Source organism: Orbilia oligospora, assembly GCF_000225545.1.
Source record: "Orbilia oligospora ATCC 24927 unplaced genomic scaffold scaffold00076, whole genome shotgun sequence".
Classification (NCBI taxonomy): domain Eukaryota; kingdom Fungi; phylum Ascomycota; class Orbiliomycetes; order Orbiliales; family Orbiliaceae; genus Orbilia; species Orbilia oligospora.
Window position 1 is genome coordinate 2,333,748 of NW_011645633.1, and position 26,739 is coordinate 2,360,486.

Here is a 26,739-nt window from a genome sequence, read left to right on the forward strand (position 1 = left end):
CGCTTCCTTCTTCTATGTATTCTTTCCGACGGTGGTGTCCATATTGTTTTGATTAATTAGGTTTATTCTGGGAGTGAATGATTATTTCAGAGCTCTTGCCGTTCTCTTCTAGCCCATGCAAGAATTCCTAGCAAAAGATATCGTATCATATATACTCAGTGTCTCTGTATCGACGGTTGGAGGGTGGGGAAAAACTGTAATGGTGGGCTGGGACGTCATCTCGACATGGCTAGCTCTCATGCGGAGTTGCTCGAGTAGCTGCATGAGAGCTGCAGGAGCTTCGCGGTGAGCTGAGCCCATGCTCTCCATTCTGCGTACATGTACCGGCTTTGCTTTTTGAGGCATGCATGGCACGGTTCGTTGACCTGTAGACGATTGGTTGAAACCAGGTGGGGAAGCTATGTAGCTAAGGGTTATCCTTGCAGGCAAGGCCTAGGTACTGTGTACTCCGTGTCTACGCATAAAATACGTCTCGAATGCAAGCCAAAGAACAAAATGGCGAGCTTATGACCGACCATGGGCCATCGTAGATGTCAGAGAAAAGCAAAGTGACAAAAGGCGTGTGACCATCTGTCGTTTGGTTCCGAAGAAGCTGGTTTTTTTCCCATGTAAGAGGATCCCGTGGCTAGCCACCAAGGCTGGCTCGGCTTCGGCTAAGTAAAAGGTACATACATTAAGTATCTACTGACTTAAGTACCCAAGTAGGTATATATGTGGTTTTCCTTTGCAAGTTTTGGTTTTCTGAGGTTTGTAGTCTCGACGTATCGATGGTCAGCATCGCCGTACTGTTATCTGTTATCTGTTGTCTCTGTCTTTCTTCTTTCAGTTTAATTTAATTTAATTTAATTTAATTTCTCTGGTGTAGCTACTATGCAAGTATGGGATACTGTCGAATGGCACATGTACAAAGTATAAAGTACAGACATACTCCGTACATATGTAATGTAAGAGAACGCCGAGGCAGAAGGTCATAGGACATTCTATTTCATAGGTTTCAGGTTGGCGCTAATACCGGCCAGAAATCGAGAAAGCATATGGAGGCATGGAAAGATGAGATGAATAGGGCTATTCGAGCCTGGGCGATGTGGGGTCCTCCTATCCGTGCTGGAGAGCCCTCGGCAGACCAGAAATTCAGCGGATTATCGTCGGATTAGTTGTTTCGGTTGTGATGCCCCGTGATTAAGTAATTTTTGGGAGAGGGGGGGTTGGGATTTGGGGATGGAAATCTAGAGATAACAGAGCGAGGTTTGTGGTTTTAAAGGGGGTACATATCATATAATTGTGATTAGAGTGGGTGAAATATGAAACGTCCATGCTCACTGCAAACCACTCAACGAAAAATTGAAGCCGACTATCCCTGGAAAGCAATATCGTGGACAAGCATATGGAAGAAGCTTTCTGGATCGCTCTCAGGGGGAAATTGATGGCTTTGGAAGAAGAGAGGAATATCGACAGTGCAAATGCTGATGTTTCTGGTATGTGTATGTAATTATTTGCTAGGAAGACCTGACTAATCGTAGAGACTTTCGCAAGGAAAATTTTCTTGATGGCAGGTTCCATTCCCCGTTTTATCTCACCGCACATGGGTTCGGTTTCTTTTATGCCTGTGGTAGTTTAGCCAAGCTAACGAGCGAGGTGTGGATACCTGCGAATGCGAGGAGCGGAAAAAGCAAGGAACTCAGGAAATTAGGGTCTTGTCGTGAAAGCATGCGCTCAGATGATAACATACTTCCCGAAAAAAAAAAAAAAAAAAAAAAAAAAAAAAGACTCGAAATGTCGACAGATAGACCGATATTGAGCTATCAGGAATATCAGGCGATATGGTGTCAGAGGCGAGGATGTTACCTCTCCCTCTCCCTCTCTCCCTCTCTTCTTTCCCCCCTCTCTCCCTCTCCCTCTCCCTCTCTGATAGGCGTCATAATCCTCCGAGTTCTGGATGGGACTGTATTTTATCGATGATAGCTTGCGAAATGGATTCGAACTATCTTCATTGTCAAAGAAGCTTGCTTGCTATTAGCCCATGATTATTTCACCATGGAAACAAGTCTACCTCCACCTTAGCGCCCTTTCCAAACTTGTCAAACAGGTTCAATAGCTCGCTATGTCGGATGAACCCTGTTGTTTCTTTTTCCTTTTTTTTTTTTGGATCTTCTTGAGCTGTTGAGAGAAGGGGAGGGGTGGCAGGCCAAGGGGTCCCCGAGCATCTATGTGTGTGTGTGTGGAAAGGATACCACAGTTTTGCATGTTTGCTTCTTCGGAATATAGTTTTTGGCCTGCAGAAGGAAGGAAGGCTTTTTATTGAATGATCATGATCAAAGGCTGTGGCAAGGCAAGACAAGGCTTCTTTCTTCGATTCGACGATGTGGATGTTAGCATTGTGATAGGATTGTATGAATTGTATGTATGTGCTATGTATGTAAGCTAAGGATATAACGTACCATCCAAAAGAGATTGAACCTGAAATCGAATCCAGTGGCCTTGCCATGCCCGGGGTCGTGTCACCCAGTACCAATCCGAATCCGAATCCCATATCAAAGCAGTGGTAAGAATATGGAGTATGTAGTGGTAGTATGTAGTAGTGGTAGAGTAAGTAATAGTACGGAGTAGTGTCGTGGAGTCGGGTCGAGTGTCGCAGCTATCAAATATTAATTTCCTTGCATCGAGTCAGAAGTAATAAATTTTGTTATATAATGAGAAGTCCCAAAGAGGCCCTTTCCCGTAGCACACCAGGATCAGGTTCAGATTCGAAGCCTTCAAGAATTAATCTTTTTCTTTCTTTTTTTTCTTCTTCTTCTTCTTCTTCTTCTTCTTCTTCTTCTGCTCCTCCTGTTGCTGTTGCTGCTGTTGCTTCTGCTGTTGCTCCTGCTCCTGCTTCTTATTCTTATTCTTATCCTCCCCTTCCATCCTCCCATCCTTCCATCCTCCTTCTTACACACACTCCTACTCCTTCTTACACACACTCCTACTCCTACTTCTACTTCTGCTCTCACCTCTTACCTTTTACTTTTACTCTTCTCCTGCTACCAACTTCAAAATACATCAAAGTCGAGATAGTCTTGACGTGAACCATCAGTTTATATAGCGGTAAGTATCCAAGCCCAAGCAGCTAATCGCACACGTACTACACTCTCAAACTCCCCTCTCCATCTCCATCTCCATCTCCGTCTCCCTCTTCCTTGGTTATTTCTATGACCAAACTCTCAAATACGCCGATAGTATGGCGTAAGAGTAGGCTCTTGGTGCACGCACGGTCCACCGATCTCTGCACCGTGTGTGTGTGTTCCTTGCGAACACACAGGAGACGGGAGACAGGAGAGGAGACACATGCGCTTCACTCTAACCGCAGACCAACGGGCCATTTTCAATCCCAAAGAGCTCGTAGGGAATTCTCTCTCTCTCTCTCTCTCCCTCTCTCTGGTCCAGTGTCTATATTATATTTCTTTCCCCTCTTCCATCCTTCTCCCCTTTCTTTTCCCTTCATTTCCTCTTCCTCTTTTCCTTTCCTTTCCTTGTTTCATTCCATTCCTCATAGTTTGTCGTCTATCCATCCCACAAACCGCTTAAAACCCCACCCTCCCCTGTCCCTCCAAGTATACATACACCTAGCCTGACTCCAATCCTTATTGGATTACTTAACACACGTTTCTCGTTACTAACGTACCCTGCAGTTTCCTTTTATCTTTTTATTTTAGATACCACCATGTCGGACATCAAAGCTACAACCGAGGCGCCATCGGCCGCTGCCCCAACAGTCGAGCCAACCGTAGAAGCAACCCCTGAAATTAAGCAAGAAACTGCCGAACCAACACCTGTTGATAAAACTGAGGACCCCGCTCAGACAGAGGCCACAGAACCTGCTGCTGAGAATGCTGAGACACCAGCCGAGGCTCCAAAGGAGATCGAGCCGATCTCAGAGGGTGTTTTGGAAACAAAATTCCTCTCTGTTATCCCGTAAGTAATTGACTGTCCTTCATTGGAAAGGGGATGGTGAAGCACTATTATCCTGTAGCTAATGAAATGAATGGCGTCTGGTAGAATCTTCTTGAAGAAACACACATTTTACTTTTCTGAAGAAGCTATCCCCGAGGAGAATCTTGGCGAATACCTAAAGAAGGAAAAGACCAAGGCTGGTCATGCCACATACGCGCATGCCACACAGACTGGAAAGGGTCTCCTATTCTACACCAAGGCCGACAAGACCAAGCCAAGTGGAATTGTCAGATTGGTAAGACCCGGTTTTATATCCCCTTGCAAGTTTGAGAATCAACTCCCATGCTCATGCTAAATCTGCAAACAGGATGGCGCGGATATCACCACCCAAGGTGACAAGAAGTTCACAATTAAGAGCGCAGGACACGAACTTCAATTGGAGGCAAATACCGCTGCTCTCCGTGAAAGATGGGTCCACACCCTAAAGATCAAGGTCGCTGAATCCGAAGGCATTCATGCTACCACATCCGAGACCGATGGATTCAAAGCTGCCCTCGAGAAGCTCACTAGTAAGTGTTCAGTTGGCCCCGCCGTAATATTGGATAGTGCATCCTAACGGTCTACGCGCAGAGCCAGCCCCTGTCGTCGCAGCCAAGAAGGAGGAGCCAGTCGATGCTAAGAAGGAAGGCGAAGAGGCTGAGGAGACCCCTGCTGAGGTTACTGCCCCAGTTGTCGAGGAAGAAGCTGCTGAATCTTCTGCTCTTAAGCCGGAAGAAGAAAAGAAGGATGAGAAGAAGAGATCGTCCTCGAGAAATCGCTTGAACAGATTCTCCTTCTTCGGCAAGAAGGAAGAAAAGAAGGACGAAGTCAAGGAGGAACAACCACCAGTCGGTAAGTCAACACGATCGTGTCTACTTTTAGATAGGTAGGTGGAAGGACTTGAACTTATTCAGTATTGCAAACTAGCCGAGGTAAAAGAAGAAACCGCTCCAGCAACAGCTGAGGCGCCTGTGGTTCCACTCCAAGAAACCGCTCCAGTGATCGAAGAGCCAGCACCAGTTGCCCCTCAAGCCGAAGCCACTCCTACCGAGGAGCCAAAGGCTGAAACATCCCCTGTCACTTCGCCGAAGGCCTCCAATCGCAAGTCCTTCTTGGGAGGTCTCTTTGCGAAGAAAAAGGAAGAAAAGAAAGATTCTCCAGCTGTCGAAGAAGAGGGCGAGGCCAAATCGCCAGAGGCTGTCCCTGAAACCGAAGCTCAAATTGCCCCTGCTACCCATGAGCCCCTCCCGGATGCCGGTGAACAGCCAGTTGCTGTCGAGACCCAGGAGCCCGTCAAGAGCGACACCGAGGCCGAATCCCCGCGTGAGCGCAAGCCTAGCGGTATCTTTGGGAGCTTAAGGCGGGACAAGTCTACCGACGGAGAAGATAAACCACGCCGAAGTCTCAGCTTCTGGAAGAAGGATAAGGAGAAGAAGGGTAAGGAGGAAGCCCAGCCCACCGCCATCACCGAGTCCGAACCTCAGGCAGAGGCTACAACCGAAGAGCCGGTAAAGACAGAGCCGCTAAGCATCGCACCCGTTCTTCCCGACGTTCCTGCCACCGAGAGTGAGAAGAAGATTACCGATCTTCCTACTGCACCTGCTGTCACCGTTGGAGACGGATCTAAGGCTTAGTTGCACGGCAAAGCGGCCGTCAGCTAGAGGCATTCACGAATAGGGCATGAACGCATATACACACCTTTAATGTCACTTTCCTTCAGGCAATACTTTTTTTTTTATTGGTAGGATCTCCATTACCTTACGACCGGCGATTGATCTGTGTCATGTAATTCCTCCTGCACCCCCCTACAAACCATTAATAATTCCTGGAAAATGGACCGCCTTTGATATTTTCTTCTGTGTTCAAAGTTCACGAATCCAAGGATGGTTCGACATTAATCCGCAAGATATCCCCACAAAGCATTTCGATTTGTAGTCACGGCCAAAACGCACGCGCAGCCTTTCTTCCTTCCTTTTTTCTATTCAGTTATTGTAATTGCTCTACAAACTTTGATTCTCTTGTTCCTTATCACTTTGCCCATAGCATTTCGTTCTGTTCTACGTTCCGTTCCGGCACTTCCCTGGCTCGCTTCAAGGTCCTTGACTCTCTTACAATAATTATAATTTGTATGTAATAGATAAGCTTTTTTCTTTGTTACCAAGTCCTTTGGTCTATAGTTCCGTTAATTTTCCTCTTCCAAAACCCTTATTACTCACCCTCCTAGCTGTGACGTAATATACTGTTTACTTGACCACTTCCTGAGCTAGCCATATATACGTAAATGCCCGTCCCCGAAGTATTAAACGAATTTTTGATCGATGTATCCAGATGCCATACAGAGTATATACCATATGCACGTGCGCATGCGCATAGGTGGTTGTGTTGGGTTTTGCCGTCTCCATCACATACCTGGGAAGTGTATATGGCGGACCAGGTTAGCCAAGCCCTGGTCGTGGCTTGACACACTACCGGTACCACTAACCCAGCTTCGAGACTCAACTTCTTTACTTTAATCACTATCGATCCCCTTCCATTCTTTCCAACTTTCCGTACTACAAAAGAATAACAGCTGTCACATGGCGAAATATCGGTCCCGGTCCCGGTCCCCGGGCACATCAAGCAAGAGATATCGTGAGGATGACCGATACGACAGGAATCGAAGCAGGAGCAGAGAGGTTAGTTCCTTCCAGCACCTAATTGGCATATCATGTTGTTAATACCTGGACCCAGAGATACTACGACCGTGAACGCGACCGTTACCGTGAGGATAGGCACCGAGGCGGTAGGGATAGACGAGACCGCTCCAGGGATAGATTTCGTGATCGTGACCATCGACATAGGATAAGATCCCCCGACCGAGCCCGCGATTCCCGAGACCGATCGCGATCCAGATCCCCTTCCCACCGCGCGAGATATAGCGACAGACGAGACCGCGATCGGGGAGAAGACTCTAAGCGCAATAGTCGTCATGAGGTTGGTCGACTGAATGCATGTCCTGGCAAAATCTTCATACTAACTTGTGCTCAGTCACCAGCTACGCCTGCACCATCCGCTCCACAAACTGAAGAGGACAAAAAACGCGAGAGATTAGAGCGACTGGAGGCCTGGAAGAAGAAAAAGGCCGAAGCAGATCAAGCAAAGGCCAACGCCTCAATTTCCCTTAGAGCAGACCAATCCATCCTCTCGCCGACAACAAATACGGCCCCGCTTGCCCCAGCTAAAGATGAAGATTCAACTAGTCTAAAAGCGTCCACCCCCATTTCTGAGAAACAAAAGGATTCCAACGCTGACAGATTACCTCCAGCTTCGAGAAAGCCAACTTTAGGCAAGTCTGATCGTACCGGTTTCTTTTTAAGATAAAAAAAAATAAAAACACAAATTGTTGGTACTAATACTGTTCCTAGTTGAAATATCGAAGGCCGCAATCCCGGTGCTTGGGTTGTCGGGATTCGGGTTCAAAGGTAGCTCCAAGAAGCCAGGAACAGAGTCAAAAGGGAAACGTGCTCTTGATTTTGGTGATGAGGACGTTGCTAGGAAGAAGCTCGAAAGACTTCCTTCTCCAAAACCGGATGATATCAACACCGCTACCGGCGAGCCGCCAGTTGATGAAGGGGATGATGATGTTGATATGCAAGACGACCTCGAGGCTTTACGTGCTGCGGCTGTTGAGCGTGGCGAAAGAATGCAGATTGACGAAACTGTCCCAGAGACTCAAAGTCAGATGAACACGGAAAAGGAAGAAGATATCGATCCTCTAGACGCCTTCATGTCGAACATTGCATCAACGGCCACAGGGGTCCCCAAACCTCAAAAAGGACCCGCTCTCGCCGAGGCCATGTTTGGAGACGACGACGATAATCTCACGGCTATTGTAAACGACCCGGACGATATCCTAGCGATGGCATCCAAGATGAAGAAAAAGAAAGAACTACCAACAGTTGATCATTCTAAAGTTCAGTATGAGCCTTTCCGCAAGAGTTTTTACGTTGAACCTGCCGAGCTCGCAGATATGTCAACTCAGGAAGTCAATGATCTCAGGTTGGTGTTAGATGGCATCAAAGTCAGAGTGAGTACCGCTTTATCTTAATAGCTTTTTTGATGCCCTATTAATCCCAGGGGAGGAAAGGGTGCAAACTGCCCAAAGCCTGTCCAAAAATGGAGTTTGCTTGGGCTGCCCTCTGCTACCTTAGATGTAATCAACAAATTGGAGTACGAGAAACCCACCTCAATCCAGGCACAAGCTATCCCCGCAATCATGTCCGGGCGCAACGTGATTGGTGTTGCGAAAACTGGATCAGGGAAAACAATGGCCTTTTTGCTCCCTATGTTCCGCCATATCAAAGACCAAAGGCCCCTCGAGAATCTGGAGGGCCCTATTGCTCTTGTCATGACTCCCACTCGAGAACTCGCCACCCAAATCTTCAAAGAAAGCAAGCCTTTCCTAAAAGCTCTAAATTTAAGGGTAAAACTCACTACTTAGTTTACGATGGTTTATTTAACTAATTTTTCTTCTTCTATTTTTTCCCCCACAGGGAGTTTGCGCATACGGCGGGTCACCTATCAAAGATCAAATCGCGGAGCTGAAAAGAGGAGCTGAGTTTATTGTATGCACCCCGGGACGAATGATCGACCTCCTTGCGGCAAACTCTGGCAGGGTAACGAATTTGAAAAGAGTCACGTATGTTGTACTCGATGAAGCAGATCGAATGTTTGATATGGGGTTTGAACCCCAAGTTATGAGAATCATTGGGAACATTCGACCGGACAGACAAACGGTCTTGTTTTCGGCTACCTTCCCCTCGCAGGTGAGTACCTTTCTTACAACGGTTTATTTGTTTAATATGATATTACACTACTAACAAGGCTCTAGATGGAAGCGCTTGCACGCAAGGTATTAATCAAACCAGTTGAGATAGTCGTCGGAGCGCGAAGTGTAGTAGCCGCGGAAGTAAGCCAGATTGTTGAAGTAAGGACGGAAACTACTAAATTCGCCAGGCTGCTCGAAATTCTAGGCGAGCTCTACGATAAGGAGGATGATGCCCGGTCACTTGTGTTTGTTGACAGACAAGAGTCAGCTGATTCTTTACTCAGTGATCTCATGAAACGGGGCTATGCGACAATGTCCCTCCACGGAGGTAAAGACCAAATTGACAGAGACTCGACGATTTCCGATTTCAAAGCCGGGGTAAGCCAAGTACTAGTTGCAACATCCGTAGCAGCACGCGGTTTGGACGTCAAGCAGCTTAAGCTAGTCGTCAACTACGACTGCCCCAACCACATGGAAGACTATGTACACCGAGTTGGTAGGACTGGCCGTGCGGGCAACAAGGGAACCGCAGTGACATTCATCACACCCGATCAGGAAAGGTATGCCCATGATATTGCAAAAGCACTGAAGCTAAGTGGGCAAGACGTCCCAGAAGAGGTCCAGAAACTTGTCAGCTGTAAGTCTAGCGAATCCTTATATTTCAGGTTGGGTTACGCTAACCGCAGAATGTAAAGCCTTTACGGAGAAAGTCAAAGCCGGTAAAGAAAAGGCCAGCAGCTCAGGGTTCGGAGGTAAAGGTCTCGATCGACTTGATCAAGAGCGTGAGACGGCAAGAAAAAGGGAACGAAAAGCCTACGGTGAAGAAGGAAACGAAGGAGAAGAGCCAGACGCCGAGGGCGAGGAAGTCAAAACTAAAACGGCCATTGCCGCAACCACTACTGGGTCTAAAGGCCCTAATCTCGATGATGCCATTGTCGTCCATAAACGTGACCCCGCGGCGTTGGCAGCGTTGGCAGCGGCGGCGGCGGCGGCGGCAGGCAGTCCCTCAGGAGCTTCAAACGCAGCTGCGGCGAATTCAGTGCTTGACAAGGTTCTTGCTGCTACATCTGACATCCAAAAGCGCCTCACCAAAGCAAATGTGCTACGATCGGGTGCCCCTATCGACAACAAAGGGCCTGACGCTGGGGCATATCATGCGACTCTGGAGATCAATGATTTCCCTCAGAAGGCAAGATGGGCTGTCACAAACCGTACCAACATTGCCAAAGTTTTGGAGGCAACGGGTACCTCTATTACAACGAAAGGTTCATACTACGCGGCAGGAAAAGCACCAGCGGCCGGACAAGACCCCAAATTATACATCCTTGTTGAAGGAGATACAGAACTCGTCGTTACTAATGCTATGAGGGAGTTGAAGAGACTTTTGGCTGAAGGTACCGCAGCGGCGGTGGATAGCGAGAATAGGGCAGTGACGACCGGAAGGTACAATGTCCTTTAAGGCCTGTTCTCTCATATGGAGTGTGAAGATGCGTACCGTGTTTCCGAGATGGCACCGATTCATCCATCGACCCATCCGTCCAATTTAAACCGTAGCTCACTAACGCACAACATAGTGTCGCCGCCGAACACTCTTGCTTGCTTTCGTTTCCTTTCGTAGTCCCCATAGTCCTGCGCAGCGTTCCAAGTACTTTAATAAGTAGTAGCAGTAGCAGTAGCAGCAGCAGCGGGCCTAGGCTGTTTTAAGAATGCATGTACTCTTAAGAATACCAACGTTACTTAATCCCGATCGGATATCGGACCTTTTGAATTCCAGCCGGCAGAGCAAGCCGAAAATTGGGTCGCCACGCCGTGCCACGCCGCGCCAGCGCCAACCAGTTTGCGCGTTGACCTGCCGGAATTACTATGTAGGAACACCCTCACACATAACAAGCCATCGCCCCCATCTCATCCCAATCATACCTCACAGCGCCTGGTAGAATCCAAGGGACACCATCACAGTCCTCCACTTGCAGGACCCTCTAACCAGCCAACCGATCAACCACTTGCCTACCAACCAAAGCTAGTCAATAAAAATGGGCTGCGGCGGCAGCAAGGAAGATTATGAGGCTTCTGCAGAACCAGCCCGAACGGCGAGGCCAAATTACAAGACTTCTGGGCCGGGACATACTTTAGGGGGCAGCAGTAATGGGAACGAGACATCTGGTGGCGGTGGTGGTGGCGGTGGTGGAGCGACAAGTTCCATGCCCTCAACCGCAGGAAATGCTGCGGCAGCCGCGGCAGCTGTAAGAACCATCTCCTACAAAGCATCTTCTTTCATCGCATCTAGCTAACGTTGGATCCAAACTGCAGCGACGGGAAGAAGCACAGCGGGCAGCAGAATCTCGTGCAAAGGCCAAGCTGAAACCGCAACCAAATCCAGAACCAGCTAGTGGAGGAAAGGTCACAAATTCGGATACCCTTGCTTGGAATTAGCTAGTGTCACTGTCAGGCCTCGAGACTCGAAGTAGCCTAGTCGGCGGGTATACCAGCATAGTGCTGGCGTCTTTGCTTTGATCATGTGGGCGTATACCCTATATACCCCAGACCTATGCTGCTTTTCACGGTAAACGTCAAAGACAACCACAACCGGTCGTATGTATGGAGGTATGAATTTATAGATGTGTGCTACTGTACATGTACATACTGTAAGGCTATCACTGTTCATATTTTAGTATTATCTAGAGTTTCGGACACATCATCCAAAACATCTTCGACCCGTACTTTTGGCCTAGACCGACCCCTGCCCCCTCTCCCACCTCCGTTGCTCTGACCATTTCTAGAGGATCTGGGGGCCGACTTTCCCTTCCCGGTCTTTGGCCATTCCTTTATGACACCCTCATCCCTCGTCCACAGTTCACCTCCTCCCGCCCTACCACCTACGTCTTCAACCCGTAGAACATAATCCATCGGTAGACAATCCTCCTCTTCCCTCCCTGTTGTTAATATGACACCATTGTCGCTCCTCCAAAACTTCAGCCCATCTTGCACGCCCTTAAGAATATCAATGTAAAATAATACTTCGGCATCAAATCTCATGCCACTAAGAACTGCCGGAATCTCCTCCCCAGTTTCCGGGTGAACGGATGCTTTTGGTAAACCCGCAGCGCAATGAATATGCGTGCGGGTCATCTTCTTGAGCCCTCCGCTTTGGAGAATCAGTGTTAGAGCCGAGTAGTATGTTCCATGTACACATATATCTGGGACGTTCTGTTCATCAATCGGCTGCAATAACAAGTCATCCTGAATAGAAATCGAGTGACCCTGGTTTGCACGGATGAAGTAGTGACTCGGGTCGGGATTAGGATCATTATCAAAGTCTGGTAGAAAGTCTTCGACACCGGATACCTTAACTTTTGGATCCGTTGAAACCGACGGCTCTGTCGAAGTGGCCGCACTGACGCTACTAAGAAGCGGAGGTGTCGATGCTGAGTCGGAAACCTCACGTATGATCTTAAACCGTTTCTTCGAGTTCTCTTGGACCACTTGACACAGTGTCGGGAAGTCGAGCTGGAGATCTTTGTATTTCCTCGAATTTAGCTAGAATGCGAGAGCTTGTCAGTTTTGTACCTAAAAAATAAACATCCAAATAAAATAAAATACACTTTTGTACACAGAGGGATGAAGAAAGAAGAAAGGAGTACGTACAAGTTCTTCAACATTGACATATCCATCCTCCCTTATATTTAATTTTTCTTCATGCGCACTATGCCGCAGCGTTCTCGACAACGCCCTCGAGACCTGTTCGATTCTGTCCATCCCACCTCGGCGCCCGCCTCTCGAAGAGCGGCTACCTCTTGTCATCATGAAGTTATGATGATGGTACGAGCGAGAAGTCGAATACAGAGGGTATTGTAGTGTAATTGGATACAATCTACCGCGTAAGAAAAATTGCGAAGTTGTCGTTACTGGAAAACGTAAGAAAAGATCGCATCGCATGGTTTTCTGTTCTTTCTTTCTTTATATTGTGGCTAAGGAGCAATTGAGTCACAATGCACAGCCGGCTCCAGTCGAGTGAGTTGCCAGGTCACACAGAAGTTACCTATCCAGAAAAACCACAACAACGCAAAACCATACTCCAAGCATAAAAACACTACAAGTAAATATCATCATGTATCTAACATTATACTTCTGTCTACAATGATTCACTGGTATTCACATCTAAATTGCTTATGTGTTTATTGGCAGCGGGTTATATATTATTTTAAGACTTCATTCTCCAAACTTAATCTACATCGCCCCTATCGAAGAAACTTTAAAAATAGTAATACAAATGAAAGAAAAAATGCATTTTACATGATTCGCTGAACCCATTCATTCAAAGGACGTAAAGGAAAATTGATTGTTTACGCAGCAATGAAGAGAGCGGCAAGACCAGCAACGGCAGCAACGCCAAAGGAAACGAAGTTGGTGGAGGCAGCACCAGTGTAGCTTGGTGGTGGAGTGTAGGTTGGGGTCTCAGTCTCGTTCTTTGGTGGGGTTGGTGGGCAGTAGTCACCACCTGGGCAGTTGGGGGTAGGTGGGGTATAGGTGGGGGTGTCAACTGGTGGCTTGGTGTAGCTTGGGACCTCAACTGGCTTGGTATAGCTTGGAACCTCAACTGGCTTGGTGTAGCTTGGGACTTCAGTTGGCTTTCCAGGGCAGTAGGTGGAGGTGACGGTGGTAGCATAGCAGTAGTCCTTTCCAGGGCAGACGGTGGTGTAGTAGGTGTGGGTGTAGACATCAGTAGTGGATGGGTTCTCGTAGACTGGGACAGAGGTTGGGTACTCTGGGGTCTCGGTCTCGTAGGTTGGTGGTGGGACTTCGTAGGTGGCGGTGTTGTTGCTTGGGACTTCGTATCCACCGGTTGGGACTGGGGTATCAGTGCAGGTGCTTACGGAGTAGACTGGAGAGGTGTAAGTGGCAGCTGGGCAGTCGGTGACATATCCGGCACAAGAAGTGACGGTGATGACATCGTAGCTGGTGTAGGTGACCTCGGAGGGACCGTATCCAGTGGGCTCTGGGTTGTAGACTGGAGCCTCAGTGGTTGGCTCCTCACCACCGTAGACTGGCTCGCTGGTTGGGACGTAGACAGAGTCGGTGGTTGGGGCGACTGGCTTGTCAGTGCAGGTCTTGATGGAGGTGTAGACCTGCTCGGCGGAGGTGTAGTAGACTGGCTCTTCCTGGTAGACACCGGCAAGGGCACCACCGACGGCGGCGGAGGTAGCGAGGATGGTAGTGAAATGCATTGTGATTGATTGGGATTGGATTATATTACTATTTTAAAAGTACGTCCGTTTAGGAGTATTAAGAATGTAAGTTGAAAAAGGACTAATTAGATTAGGCAATAAGCACAAAAAGAGTGTATGGGTTAAAAAGAGTGACTGTGGTTAGAAAACCGAAGGCAGTAGTGAAGACCTGGAAGGAATTGACTGTGGTGGAGAAGGAAGGGAAGAAAAGTCTGGATTGCTTGGGGACTCGACGGCTCCTTATACTCGTCCATTGACGCCGCCTCTGGACTTATCTCCGCCGCAAACTTTCAAAGTCTTCCCCCTTATTTTCCCACCTATTGCCCATTATTGCCCACTGGGACTAGGACTCGGCGTTGCCTTTTTTTTCTTTCTTTTTTTTTCTTCTTCTTTTCTTTCTTTTCTTTTTTTCCCCCCTTCTCCCTTCCACTGCATACATAGTATTGTGTATGTGTGTAGGTACGGAGTAACAGCAGATGCAATGCCCAATTTGGGAGAATGGGAATAGGGGTGGGAAAAAACAGACCTTCATGGATTGGGGCTGTCTTCCATGCGAGGACCCATGCCCAATGCGCATGGCAGCATTTTGACCGACCAACAAATGAGGTGAGGGTGTGAGTGGATTTGCAGGCACCCCAGTGTAGCCTTACCAGACTACTCTCTCCCTCCCTCCGTGTGTGGGTGTAATTTCGTTCGTTCGTTAGGGCCCTGGTCGTTGACAAAGGGCAAAAAGGCACACAACCATAACAGGGGCGGCAACTTTAAGATTAGAAGGGGGTTACCTCCATCAGGGGAGCCGATAAGTCAACCTGCAAGTACCTGCTACTACATCTCCGTACTAGCACACAGTAGTATGTACTGGCAGTGCCTGAGGCACACCAGTCGGCTGCATGCAAACATAAACATGCATGGCCCGGGTCCACCATTGTCGCCTGTTCATTGGCAAACCGCTCTTCTTATCCAATCCTGTCCGGTGCTGCTGTCAAAGGACGGTGCATCAGCCATGCATGGAAGGCCATGGTGGGAATCTTTGTGAACCAACTGGAAGGCAGCATATGGGCTACATACACACATACATACTATGTTCGGACAAAGCATGTATGTATGTATGTACACATGTACAGGTGTGTACTGTGTGTGCAATGAGTCTCAGCTCGACCAAGCCGAAATTAAACAGACGGCAATCGGGAAAAACATTTCTCATTAGAACAGAACAGATCTGACTGGCCTCGCTTGGGATTCCGGATGATTGGCTCAGAGCTTCAACGAACGATTAGTTAGCCGCCAAGAAACTCAATTTTAAATAATCGCGCTGGTCTTGCCGTACCCAATATGTGCTGTGAAGCCCATCGAAGGGAGAATTTGAAGGGGAAATCACCCGAATGTAACCCTCGGGCCTTCGATTCGTGCGGGTCAATTAAACGAGTGGTTCGTTGGCACAAACCAACGTTACTGAACCGTTGGTAGTCAGTCATCAACTAAAAATTACTCCGTAAACTGTTGGCGGTTGAAGACATTTGAATTAATTGCATTGGGATATTTGGGTACGTAGATGCACGTAGTACTCATTTGGGTCTGTTCTGATCCGATCCGATCTGATGTGTAAGGTGTCATTGAAGATTGAGGTATCTCGAGAGTTGTTTTGTTTGAGAAACCCTTTTCGGCCATGACCGCCATGCCAGACCTGTCCATGTAGTAAGTACTTAGTACCTGGAGAATATGACATCCCATGTTTGATGCATCCTGCAGGAACCCATCTTACATTGTCGCCTCTCGTAGTAATCGTATCAAGGACTTTGTTCTTCCCCCCCTTTTTTTGGTCTTTCTTTCTTTCCCTTTTCTCCTGGTTAATTCTCACGCACCAATGAAATCATCTGCCAGCCACACCTAAGCTGCCCAAATTAATTCCTCGGGATCAATCCCAAAGACCCCGACAGCTCAATTCATCCTCCTAATCAGTACAACGAGAATCTTCTTTTTGCCATCCGACTTATAAGCTTGGCAAAATCAGGAGAGATTGGATCTGTCTCGCTCAAATATGCCTTCCCCACACCTCGCATCTACTGTGGTAGTAGTAGCTAAGTGGGTACCCGGGGGGTGATGGCAGATGTCAGATTTGTATTGGAATGTTTCTGCTTGGCTAAAGCTTCTGTTCTGGTCCAAATCGTGACTTCATCCAATCGGCTGTTATCTTTTTAGGCATGTCTGCAACATCCAAGTTTCCATCGGCGTTATGCATACCAAATTACATCCTCTAAGCTAGCCGACAGCTTCAGGTGCACTTCGGTACTGTATCTAAATAATAAGCATTCATTTGCTCGGACTTTCCAAATATATTGCCACCCGCGTTCAAAAAAAAAAAAATGAAGATAATAAGAATAATTACAAAGTCAGCTCCTGTTGGTTGGCATGTACATACCATATACATTTACATATATAAGTACTTAGTATCTACTTAGTACTTACTTATGTAATGGACGTAGATAAAGTTACTAAGTAATTACAGCTTCTAAACAAACGTTCCCGCTAGAACTAAGCTTTCCCAGGTCTTCTTCTGTTGCTCACCAGCAACCTTTAGTCTAGCTTTATGCGCATCCACCTGCCCCCTCAGGATCCAAGGCACATCAAACTTGTCCACATAGATTTCGCAGAGCTGTTTCAAAAAAAAAAAAAAAAGAAGTTAGCATTTCGGGCAGGTTCCAAATATAGATAGCCTGGCTATGGTTGATTGATCGCCATACCTGTATACAATCATTGCTGATGAATTCGCTGTCGCCCATAATCTCCTCAAGCTCTTCGACCGTGCGAGCCTCCACGCTTCGACTCTTGAAACCTTTCTGTCGCCCACCGAAGAAATCCAACATTTTCATATGATCCCATGATGTACAAATATCATTATACTGTTGTTCTGGCCCATGTATTTCCCTCTCAATGGTGTATCCGTCGTTGTTGATCAGGAAAATAGTTGGAGTAAATCCGTTTCTGATGTACGACGAGATCTCTTGTACGGACATTTGAAGGCTCCCATCACCAACAACAAGAATGACCCTTCCTTTGTGGCCGTTCTCTCTTGCAGCAACAAGTGCACCAAGTGTTGCCCCTACTGTATAACCGATAGAGCTCCAATAGATCTGGGTTTCGTATTGAACGTTCGCAGCGAGTGTTGCATCAGGCATTCCGAATTGCGAGGTCCCAACTTCAACGAATACGATATCATCTGGTTTCGTGAAACGTCCGATACGTTGCCAGATATACGACTGTTTCAAAGGCCCAGATGTGCTATCGTCTAGTATCGGGTTCTACGGATTCTATATTAGAACGTAGTCCTGATATACATTCCCACCATCATACGACCAGTCCTATGTCTTCTTACCTGGAACCTAGTAACAGTGTTGCCCTTCCTAAATTTCTGGGCATCCTTCTCAAATGCCTGAAGGACGGCGCCCAGAACTGGAATGAAGTGTATTCCTTCGAAGCGCTCCCCGAATACTGAGCAGTAGTGGGGATGGAGGACGATTAGTTTGTTTTCGGGTATCTGCCGAGTAAATGCACCAGTGTTGGAAGATGTAAGATGAGGGCCGATATTGAGAATCAGGTCGGCATCGTTTTCAACGGCTTCTTTGATACCTGGGAAAGACACTATAGTAAAATTTTGCTTAGCACATGATTCAGTCGCCTCCTTGACATCGTGCAGCGAAGCGCCACCGACTACATAAGTGTCGCATTTCAGGAATGATATTCATACTTGAACCATTGTACATCCCACCGAACAGAGGGGACGTCTCATCGACCAAGCCCTTCCCTAGAATCGTAGAGAAAGCCTTTCGGGTTATTATTAGCTTTAGGTCAAATGCAATAGCTCCTCTCGAAGATGGTATCTACCGGGTATCCAGCGAGTTCAATCAATCTTCTGGTTTGCTTCGTAGCTGCATGGCGCTTTGCCAGAACATCAGCTAGAATGCATGGCTTCCTAGACTTCTCAATCGCTTCGAGTATCTTGTTCACGATTAAGCCCTCCGTCTCGGGCCTAGTGCTAAGATTGAGGTCAAGCGGTGTCTCTAGACGAGCCGCATTGAGTGGAGTGTCCACCACATCCGTAGGCACGAATAGATAAACCGGCAGTCTCGTTTTAATGGCAGTAAAAAGGACACGGTCAATCTCAGAGGCCATTGTTGCTTCATCATCCAAGAAAGCGCTTGTAGACCGAATTGGCCCCGACATTCCCCTGTAAACACCATGGTCCGGGTTCGCTTCCAAGGTATGATGTATCATGATCTTGTTCTGTTGCAATTGGCGGGAAGTATTGCCAACGATATGGATAAACCCAGCATGCTATACGAATCCAGTAAGTCAAACTAAACAGAGCCCGTGAAGGTGAAGCCATATCTCACCTCGGCATAAGCTCCTGCTACTCCATTCATGGCACTGAGTTCCCCAACACCATATGTGGTCACGAGGACCCCGGGAAGATCCCGAACTCGAGCATATCCATCGGCGGCGTATGCTCCATTCCTATGATCAAAACGTAGTCAGTAGGATTACTGCAAAAAAAACTACAAGTTACACTATGAAAGATGTATCAGAGTAAACTCACAATTCGTTACAGCACCCAATCCAACTAAGGCCGTCAACATTATATATATGATCGAGCAGTGTTACTAAGGAATGTTGTAGTTTTAGCGAAAACGAACCAATTATAGCACCTTGGGCTGCGGACACATACAATTGAAATCGCCGGGACATCCCAAAATGTGTGAAATACCCAATGACTTGATTCTTCGGAAAAGATACTCGCCCAAGGGAATAGGTTTATAATTGCTCATTATTGCCGTAAGATTTGACTGGTGTGGATAGAACAACGACTGAAGCTTGGTACACTAGAACCACAGGAACAGGTACGAAAATAAATAGTCAATTCGGGTCTATTTCTCAAGAAGAAACAGGGGCATATAGGATACATCTAGTACTCACCTAGATTGTATACAAATTAATGTGGATGAAGTTCAATAGAAAGTTGTGGGGAAGGAGTAGAGTTCGAGAGCTCGAGCTCTCTCCATGCGACCTTTTAAACCGAGCCAGGATTGCCATGCGTCTCGCTACCGATTTTGGTTGCAAATGTTGCCTTTGTGCCGATGCTACCCATCGCTTTATCCGAGGATCGATTCGATTCCATCAGCTATCAGCTGGAACGTATACTTACATAACTTGGGGAAATATGCATACAGTGGTGCATGCTATACGCCACACAAGATAAATTTAAACTAATCGAAATGTGTAGATGTGGCTACATAAAGCTTGTAAAGCCACATTGCATCGCAGATCCGTTTTAGGAAAGGAAGAGGAGCCAATATTATATTGATACGTCTAAGGCACCTGAATTATTCGAATTCAAAGTATAGTAGCTAGTAGCTAGTACAAACTAATAATGATTAGTACGGCATACCAGACCTAACTCCAGCCGAAGGGGAATATCTGGCCAGACCTGGGTATCGATATGTATCTGATGGCTAATATATACATGGAAAGAATGAAAACACAGCAAAGAGGAAAAGATAAAGATCAATATAAAACCAATGGGCAGACACGCGCGGAACTAGCCGTCACTCCACTCGTCATCCAGCTGGTCTATAAGCCTATTTTCGTCTTCGCCGTCCGCCCATTCATCAGCTCTAGCTCCGAAACTAGCCCTCCCAAACCCCCCGCCTTCGCCAGAAGCGGGGGCATACCCACCGAACCTGCCTGTGCGTCCGCGGCCCCCCGCGCGGCCGCACAAGGTTGTCACTGAGAATATACATATCCGGATGGCATCCTACGGTATGGAAACCACGAATATTAGCTTCCGTAAACGGATAAATCTGGCTGTGCATTCAAAGAGAAAAGGGGAAGTGTTTTAATTGCGGTGCGAAAAAGAACGGTGTGATAAACAGTATGTGCTATATACGGACATCGGTGCACTTCATACATAAATGTGCTTTTAGGACAGGTTGGGAGGAAGACGATAGGGTCCAAAAGGGAAATCGAATTTCCCACCGGGCTGAGAATCATGGAGGAAGATCGAAGGCAGGAGAAACAACGAATGCAGCGGGAATTTAGCCCGGGCGACGGAACGAAAACCATCTGGCAGGAAAAAGTAATCTCCTTACCCATATGAAGTTGAGGGCTCCGAGCCAGGTTTGCCAATGAGGTACCTGCCGCCAACCGCGAGCATGCAGGACTGTCCTTTGATAAAAACAACCGCCGATAAAATATACTAGCAATGCGACGAGGAATCTAGAGGATCAAGTGTGTCAGGTAACGATACGGCGAACCAAGGTTTATGAGTGTGAGTATGACGGGGGGTGGGACTAACATAATGCCAAAGATGGCTACGGGGCCCAAAGGTTGCTGTTTAACGGTAGCGCATGCACTTGAAGTTCTTACGTCGAACCAATAGCTGCATTCATTCTGCTGGCCCACGAAGCTGACCCTTGCCGGCCCGATCAACTCCCTGTCGCAAGTGAAGGACAACAAAGCGCCTTTTCTATAGCCATCTTCGTTATCCTTTCCATCCACGGGGGCGCCGTTAGAATCAAGCTTAGGGCAGAGACTTCCTCCGGTGTATTCCAGAATCAGTTTCCTGCCTCGGAACTTCGGGGTTGAGGAAGCCCGTCCTAAGGAATATGTTATTCCACCTTTTTGGTAGAATGCAGAGATGTTGTGGGCATCGGAGAGAGCGTGAAAATCGAGGTTGTCGGATGATAGAACCGGTGCGCAAATATTGAGGGTAAAATTGGAGTTATAGTCGTAGCCCGAAACAAGATAATTGCTAGGAGGGTAGTAATGATGAAAATTATAATTAGTTGACAATACCCTGATATCAAGCAGTTATGAAGTATGAACGTACTCGTCATGACCTTTTCGAATCAGAGAATGCAAATCAACAAATGTGCCGGTTCTGTTTGAGGTGGCAGAGCACGGCGGGTCGGGAAGTTCGGAGAGCACGGCGAGGGGGTTGGCCTGCGACAGGCCGATGAGGAGGGCGGCGGCGACAATGGTGGAAGCGGAGGCGAGGAAATTAGAAGTTCGCGAGCCTCCTGGGCGCCACATTCTGATAGCTCGAGATTTAAATTTGAAGCTATATACATAAATATATACCTATGTATTAGGTATTATAGCTTAAGGTCCGGCCCGGGAGACGGGTACTTGAGGATGCTTAATGGGTGCTTTGAAAGCCTAAGCACGGTACTTGAGTGAGTGGGTGGCCCGGGAATTAGAGGAAGGAAGAAAGAAAGAAAGCACCTACATAAGTACGTGTACCTGCTTACTTATTATGAACCGGACCCGGCGGATTCCTTAGATTTCCTGGCGTGGAGATTGATTTTGATTGATGATAACCCACCCGTCTTTGAAGTTTTGGCGATGTTTGCTAATTTAAGTATTTACCAAGAACTCACCTAGTACCTACTTACTACTTAAGTACTTACTTACATACTAAGTACCTTATACGTATACGTATACGTGTATACCTCGACTTCGATTCCAACTATTCTACTATTCCCAACCGAGCCAACATGCCCCTTGAGTACCTCCTTAGGTTAGGTACTTACTGACCGGCCGACTCAAGAAGTGCTTATTATAAATTAAATTCTTTAAAATGCGAGTCGAGGGGATTGGACAGCTCCGGTACATGCCTGGGCCGGTCTTAGGTATCCGGCTTAAAGTCCACCGAAACGCCGGCCACCATTTGCTTTGCGATCGTGTGCGAAAAACTACTTAAAGTACTTGCACTACACCAAATATCAAATATCGAATACCAAATATCAGAATCGACTACCAATCCATCAATCCATCCATCCATCCATCCATCCCTCCACCTATTCATCCATCCTCATTAACGTTCTTTTGGAATAATTGGAGCCAATCATACCGCTTAGGATTTACGGAGTTGATGAACCATGGCTGCTGCCAAGGGTGCCGTCGACAAACAGGCTCGTAGCCATGGCTATGACTTTGCTGGCCCGTGAGTTATTCATATATAGTACTACCATATAAGGTACATAACATACATTGTCAAATACCAGATGGCTAATGACACTATGATTCCCTCAGTTTTGGTGTCGGTGCCATTTCTATCGTCGCACCATCCGTCTCATTCCTCCTCTACTTCGGCTGCAATGAGCATGGTTGCCCTCCAACACGCCTCAACTGGACACAATATGTCGAGCAGGTTCTTCCTACAAGAGAACAGTTCTTCTCTCTCGAAGTTCTTGGCTACTTTGTCGCCTATGTTCTCGGACTCGCCCTCTTGAACGTTACAATCCCCGTACGGGATCGAATAGGCACCCCTCTGAAGACTGGAGAGCGTCTCATCTATAACCTCAATGCCCTCGAAACATTTATCCCCATGATGGGGGCTTTGGCTTTTGGTACATATCTCAACGGGTGGGAATGGTCTTTCTGGACTTGGGTCTGGGACCACTATCTGCATTTGCTTACGGCTGCCAATCTGTTCTCCTTTGTCTTGGCCTGTGGCATTTACCTCGCCTCCTTCAGGCCCTCAAAACCACTTCTTGCAGCTGGAGGGAACACTGGAAATCACCTTTATGATGTGAGTACTCTTGCTATTTTACCCTACCCTACCCTACCCTATTCCATCCCCTTTCCTTTTCCTTCTTCCCTTTCTCTTTCCCATTCCCTCTTTTTCTCCCACCATTCCCGATAAGATATATAAGAATATGAGAAAGAGACTAATACACAAAGTAGTGGTTTATTGGTCGAGAACTCAATCCTAGAATCGGAAAACTGGATATCAAACTCTTTTGCGAGCTCCACCCTGGAATGATGGGCTGGGCTATACTAAATCTCGCATTTGCTGCTCGCCAATTCCAAACAATCGGTCGTGTCACCGATTCGATGGTCCTCGTCAACGTATTTCAGTTTTGGTACATTTTTGACGCTTTCTGGAACGAACCCTCAATTCTCACAACCATGGATATTACTTCTGATGGCTTCGGATATATGTTGAGTTTCGGGGATCTTGCCTGGGTCCCATTTACCTATTCTCTTCAGGGAAGATACTTGGCCATATATCCACTAGACCTCGGGATCACCGGTGTCGTTGGTGTTCTACTCGTCAAGGGCATAGGATATTACATCTTCCGTGGTGCGAACGCTCAGAAGAACGCATTCAGAACGAACCCAGAAGACCCTAGCCTCAAGCATTTGAAATATATTGAGACCAAGACCGGGAGAAAACTGCTGATTTCCGGGTGGTGGGGTATGTCTCGCCATATAAATTATCTGGGAGACTGGGTCATGGGATGGGCGTGGTGTCTCCCCACAGGCTTCGGCACCTGGGTGACTTATTTCTATGTCGGATACTTTGCTGTTCTCTTGATCAATCGGGAACGGAGGGACGATAGCCACTGCCGGACTAAATACGGCGAAGACTGGAAGAGATACACCAGCATTGTAAAGAGCAGGATAGTACCCGGAATCTATTAGACTTACCCACTTGACTTAAGGAGTACATGCACTTACTATTAATATTGCTAGCTGCGTCTGTAAATACTTAAATACTTAGGACTTACCTTATGGCTTATTAATTATAATTATTTCGTGGATGTCACGTGTGTATGATTTCCAACAAGCTCGAGCGTGCGCCACCATCGGCTAGTAATTTAGGTTTTTAGTTGTGGCGGGTGCTTCGTGCTTAAATGCACATATACGTCACTTTATTTCATTCCTTCGTTCTTTCATGTGTCCTTTTCCTACCCATCTCCATCTTCATCTCCATCTCCATCTTCATCTCCATCTCGATTCTCATGAAACATTAACCGGAACCTCTTTCTGTCAAACCCATCGATCCTCCTCCTCCACGAAGCAGTTACAAAACCCCTCCAAACCGTGCGACCCTCCATGTTCGATTTTCCTGATCAACTTCGTTCGGCTGCCTTTCGGACAACCTCGAGATAACGTTTCGTCACCCGAAAAAAAAAAAAAAAAAAAAAAAAAAAAAAAAAAAAAAACCTCTACATTCTGGCCTTCACCCACCCGAGAAGATGTCTTCTGACAAAGACCGGGATTCGTCTTCCTCTGGTCCCGAAATAGCGACTCCGACAACCTCGGGTCCCCCATCCCCCCAACTGTCTGCATCGCAACAGTATCCCACTTCACCTCCTTCCGGTGAAAGCCACCACCATATCCTCATCCTTATCTCCTTGATTTACCCGGCTACCATCGTTCTAGGGTCTCTCTTCTCCATAATATCGCCTATTGGACAGTCGGCGTCATACTTTTCCAGGAAAAACAATATTTTTAATGTACTATTTGTTAAAATAGGCTGGTTTTGGACCACCGTCGCATTCCTCGTTCACATCACTAATCTTCGCCACCCAAATGGTACGCATGCGCGCTCGAAGGCTTTAATACGGTGGGGCCTTGCGACACTTGCTTGGATTCTCGTTACCCAATGGTTCTTCGGACCTCCTTTGATGGATCGGACTTTCACCGTTACAGGCGGCTCGTGCCGTCCCAACTATGACACGCAACCGTTTACACTGGCTTCCAAATCCGAGCAAGCATTTACGTCAGCAGCGTGTAAAGGTGCAGGGGGCAAGTGGGATGGCGGTCATGATCTATCAGGACATGCATTCATGCTCACCCATGCTAGCTTATTTCTATGGGCAGAAGCTTTGCCGCGGTTAGTGGATAGCATGTGGAGGGGTACCGTTGGCCCCAGGAACTTAACGCCATTGATGGCTGAGTGGTTTGGCGTGCATTGGTTTGTTTGGGGTATACTAGGGCTTTGGTGGTGGATGCTGTTGATGACTAGTGTTTACTTTCACACATGGTCTGAGAAGGTACTGATTCCCTATTTTTGTCCCATGATGCAGCATAAATCAAAACTAATACGATAGGCGTGTAGGTTTCTGGCTGGTTCGTTGCACTATTTGAATGGGGTATCTTATATGCATATATGATTCCGTTGAATCCACAGGCTAGACGGTTATTTGGAACGCCAACAGTGTGAATATTTGATCAGACTTTTTTTTAACCCTCTAATATTATACATGCCTTTGCCTTATCTAGTAAGCCCCATTCTTCTTCTTCTCCTCCCCCCAGGAACTGTAAACATCAAAGTAGGTAACTGAAAGATAAGTCCCTTATCGAAGTCCACTTTGTTCACCCAGGATATCCTTTAAATTAACCTCACCACTACCCCTCTTTAGTGGCTGTTGCTGCCCTGTTCCTTCCTTCCATCCGATCATGTATATAATCCTGAAGGTTGCTGGGATTCCCGTTCCGACACCAGAACCCCCATCTTCTGCTCTCCCGTGTAGCTCTTTGTATATCCCTTCGAGCCCGATTAAAACATCCCTACTTAGTCCCGCCAGGCCCTTTCTTCTGCCCAAAACAGCGTTTGCTTCCCCCATTGCTTGTAAATCCTTGACGAGAGCAAAAACATTTTCGTAGTCGACGATGATATCGTCAATATCGATTGTTATCAACTTATAACCTGCTCTTTGAAGCAACCCTCCCATATCTCGAACGTCTGCCAGAGGTGACACATGAGGTGACACACCGCCCAACCTATCCATACCTGCCAACTGAAGGGAAGTACGGAGCTCATAAAGAGTATCACCTCCGAACATTGCACAAAGAAACGGGCTGTCTGGTTTCAGAACTCGATTTATACTAGATAGAACTGATGGGAGGTCGTTTATCCAATGTAAAGACCCGCACGATATCACAGCATCGAAGGTGTTAGATTCGAACAAGCCGCCTTGAGAGGGCGGTGCCAGCAAGACCGTCTCTTCATCCCGTGCTAATCGAGTTAATTTCATCAGAGATTCCGGTAGTATGGTATCAGAGTCCGGATCTCTGTCAAGAAGTTCCGACGAAAGCTCTGTTGAGGTGAGGTGTTTGATACGGCTTGCAAAAGGCTTAAGTCCAACATGAGGTTTGTGAAGGGCCCGTGCAAGATGACAGGCCCCGGCCCCAAGATCTAGGACATGCTCATATGATCTATTGATGTCCTGATGGTCGGAAGGAAGAGAAACTTATTATTTACTGGGTTTCATATAACTTGTTCGTTCGGGCATGGACTCACGTATAGTCGTTCTACAAGTCTATTTGCCACCTCGTCACGTAAATAATCAACCTTCCTAGACTCCTCAGCATTTTTCGCCGCCCTATCGCGTTGAAGCCTTTTCACACTTCTGTCGAATATTTGGAAGCCGCCTGCACTTCCTGTGCGGGCGTTAGACAACCTGCTGTTTCCTAGTCCGGTGTTCGTGGCGATGGCAAAGTTGCCTCGATGTAGAAGACAATTAAGTTTCCCAAGAGTGAGTTGCTGTTGGGCCCTGTGCACTGGGCGGTGCCGAGCTTGGAAGTGAATGCCGGATCTCAACATTGTGCCTTCGTGGTGTTCTCTTCCATGCCTTTTGCCTATCGGGGCTGTTTCCTTTCCCTCGAGACTTCGCTGCCGGGTCGCGATCGTATGTATGCGCCTAAGTATTTATGTATGTATGTACATGCACATGCACATACACATACTCAGCACATCAACCATTACAGTCGTCCCTTGTTGGAAAAAAGGTGTTGCGTTAAACAAATTTCTGCCTTTCAATCCGCCATGTGCAAGTATTTAAGTTAATTATAAGGGGATGTATAACACCGAACTGGCTGCTATGGCGAGGGCCCTGGATATATTTTGTCGGTAACATATATGTATACCTACAAATTGTTTATCAATGA

General features: G+C 47.1%; 10 protein-coding genes across 10 annotated transcripts; 5 read left to right on the plus strand and 5 right to left on the minus strand.

Annotated features, from left to right (window-relative positions):
• Positions 1-3,700: 3,700 nt before the first annotated feature.
• Positions 3,701-5,603, plus strand: AOL_s00076g685 (uncharacterized protein; the record flags this gene model as incomplete). The annotated part of the gene is made up of 5 exons (XM_011123237.1): positions 3,701-3,951; positions 4,036-4,225; positions 4,298-4,499; positions 4,561-4,821; positions 4,897-5,603. 5 exons carry the CDS (start codon positions 3,701-3,703, stop codon positions 5,601-5,603), a joined length of 1,611 nt encoding a protein of 536 aa, XP_011121539.1.
• A 942-nt stretch (positions 5,604-6,545) lies between these two features.
• Positions 6,546-10,235, plus strand: AOL_s00076g686 (uncharacterized protein; the record flags this gene model as incomplete). Its single annotated transcript, XM_011123238.1, has 8 exons — positions 6,546-6,644; positions 6,700-6,942; positions 6,997-7,306; positions 7,374-8,035; positions 8,096-8,431; positions 8,502-8,774; positions 8,840-9,413; positions 9,472-10,235. The coding sequence occupies 8 exons, from the start codon at positions 6,546-6,548 to the stop codon at positions 10,233-10,235; spliced, it is 3,261 nt and encodes a 1,086-aa protein (XP_011121540.1).
• Positions 10,236-10,809: 574 nt separating this feature from the next.
• On the plus strand, positions 10,810-11,209 carry AOL_s00076g687 (uncharacterized protein; the record flags this gene model as incomplete). The annotated part of the gene is made up of 2 exons (XM_011123239.1): positions 10,810-11,019; positions 11,087-11,209. 2 exons carry the CDS (start codon positions 10,810-10,812, stop codon positions 11,207-11,209), a joined length of 333 nt encoding a protein of 110 aa, XP_011121541.1.
• A 228-nt stretch (positions 11,210-11,437) lies between these two features.
• Positions 11,438-12,577, minus strand: AOL_s00076g688 (uncharacterized protein; the record flags this gene model as incomplete). Its single annotated transcript, XM_011123240.1, has 2 exons — positions 11,438-12,313; positions 12,422-12,577. 2 exons carry the CDS (start codon positions 12,575-12,577, stop codon positions 11,438-11,440), a joined length of 1,032 nt encoding a protein of 343 aa, XP_011121542.1.
• A 542-nt stretch (positions 12,578-13,119) lies between these two features.
• AOL_s00076g689 (uncharacterized protein) lies at positions 13,120-14,001 on the minus strand (the record flags this gene model as incomplete). The annotated part of the gene is made up of 1 exon (XM_011123241.1): positions 13,120-14,001. The coding sequence occupies one exon, from the start codon at positions 13,999-14,001 to the stop codon at positions 13,120-13,122; it is 882 nt and encodes a 293-aa protein (XP_011121543.1).
• A 2,509-nt stretch (positions 14,002-16,510) lies between these two features.
• On the minus strand, positions 16,511-18,824 carry AOL_s00076g690 (uncharacterized protein; the record flags this gene model as incomplete). The annotated part of the gene is made up of 8 exons (XM_011123242.1): positions 16,511-16,654; positions 16,743-17,300; positions 17,375-17,640; positions 17,747-17,822; positions 17,884-18,333; positions 18,393-18,513; positions 18,596-18,659; positions 18,725-18,824. 8 exons carry the CDS (start codon positions 18,822-18,824, stop codon positions 16,511-16,513), a joined length of 1,779 nt encoding a protein of 592 aa, XP_011121544.1.
• A 1,447-nt stretch (positions 18,825-20,271) lies between these two features.
• AOL_s00076g691 (uncharacterized protein) lies at positions 20,272-21,087 on the minus strand (the record flags this gene model as incomplete). Its single annotated transcript, XM_011123243.1, has 2 exons — positions 20,272-20,806; positions 20,885-21,087. 2 exons carry the CDS (start codon positions 21,085-21,087, stop codon positions 20,272-20,274), a joined length of 738 nt encoding a protein of 245 aa, XP_011121545.1.
• An 848-nt stretch (positions 21,088-21,935) lies between these two features.
• AOL_s00076g692 (uncharacterized protein) lies at positions 21,936-23,484 on the plus strand (the record flags this gene model as incomplete). Its single annotated transcript, XM_011123244.1, has 3 exons — positions 21,936-22,000; positions 22,090-22,588; positions 22,744-23,484. The coding sequence occupies 3 exons, from the start codon at positions 21,936-21,938 to the stop codon at positions 23,482-23,484; spliced, it is 1,305 nt and encodes a 434-aa protein (XP_011121546.1).
• Positions 23,485-24,041: 557 nt separating this feature from the next.
• Positions 24,042-25,012, plus strand: AOL_s00076g693 (uncharacterized protein; the record flags this gene model as incomplete). The annotated part of the gene is made up of 2 exons (XM_011123245.1): positions 24,042-24,842; positions 24,908-25,012. 2 exons carry the CDS (start codon positions 24,042-24,044, stop codon positions 25,010-25,012), a joined length of 906 nt encoding a protein of 301 aa, XP_011121547.1.
• Positions 25,013-25,145: 133 nt separating this feature from the next.
• AOL_s00076g694 (uncharacterized protein) lies at positions 25,146-26,395 on the minus strand (the record flags this gene model as incomplete). Its single annotated transcript, XM_011123246.1, has 2 exons — positions 25,146-26,018; positions 26,093-26,395. 2 exons carry the CDS (start codon positions 26,393-26,395, stop codon positions 25,146-25,148), a joined length of 1,176 nt encoding a protein of 391 aa, XP_011121548.1.
• Positions 26,396-26,739: the final 344 nt, after the last annotated feature.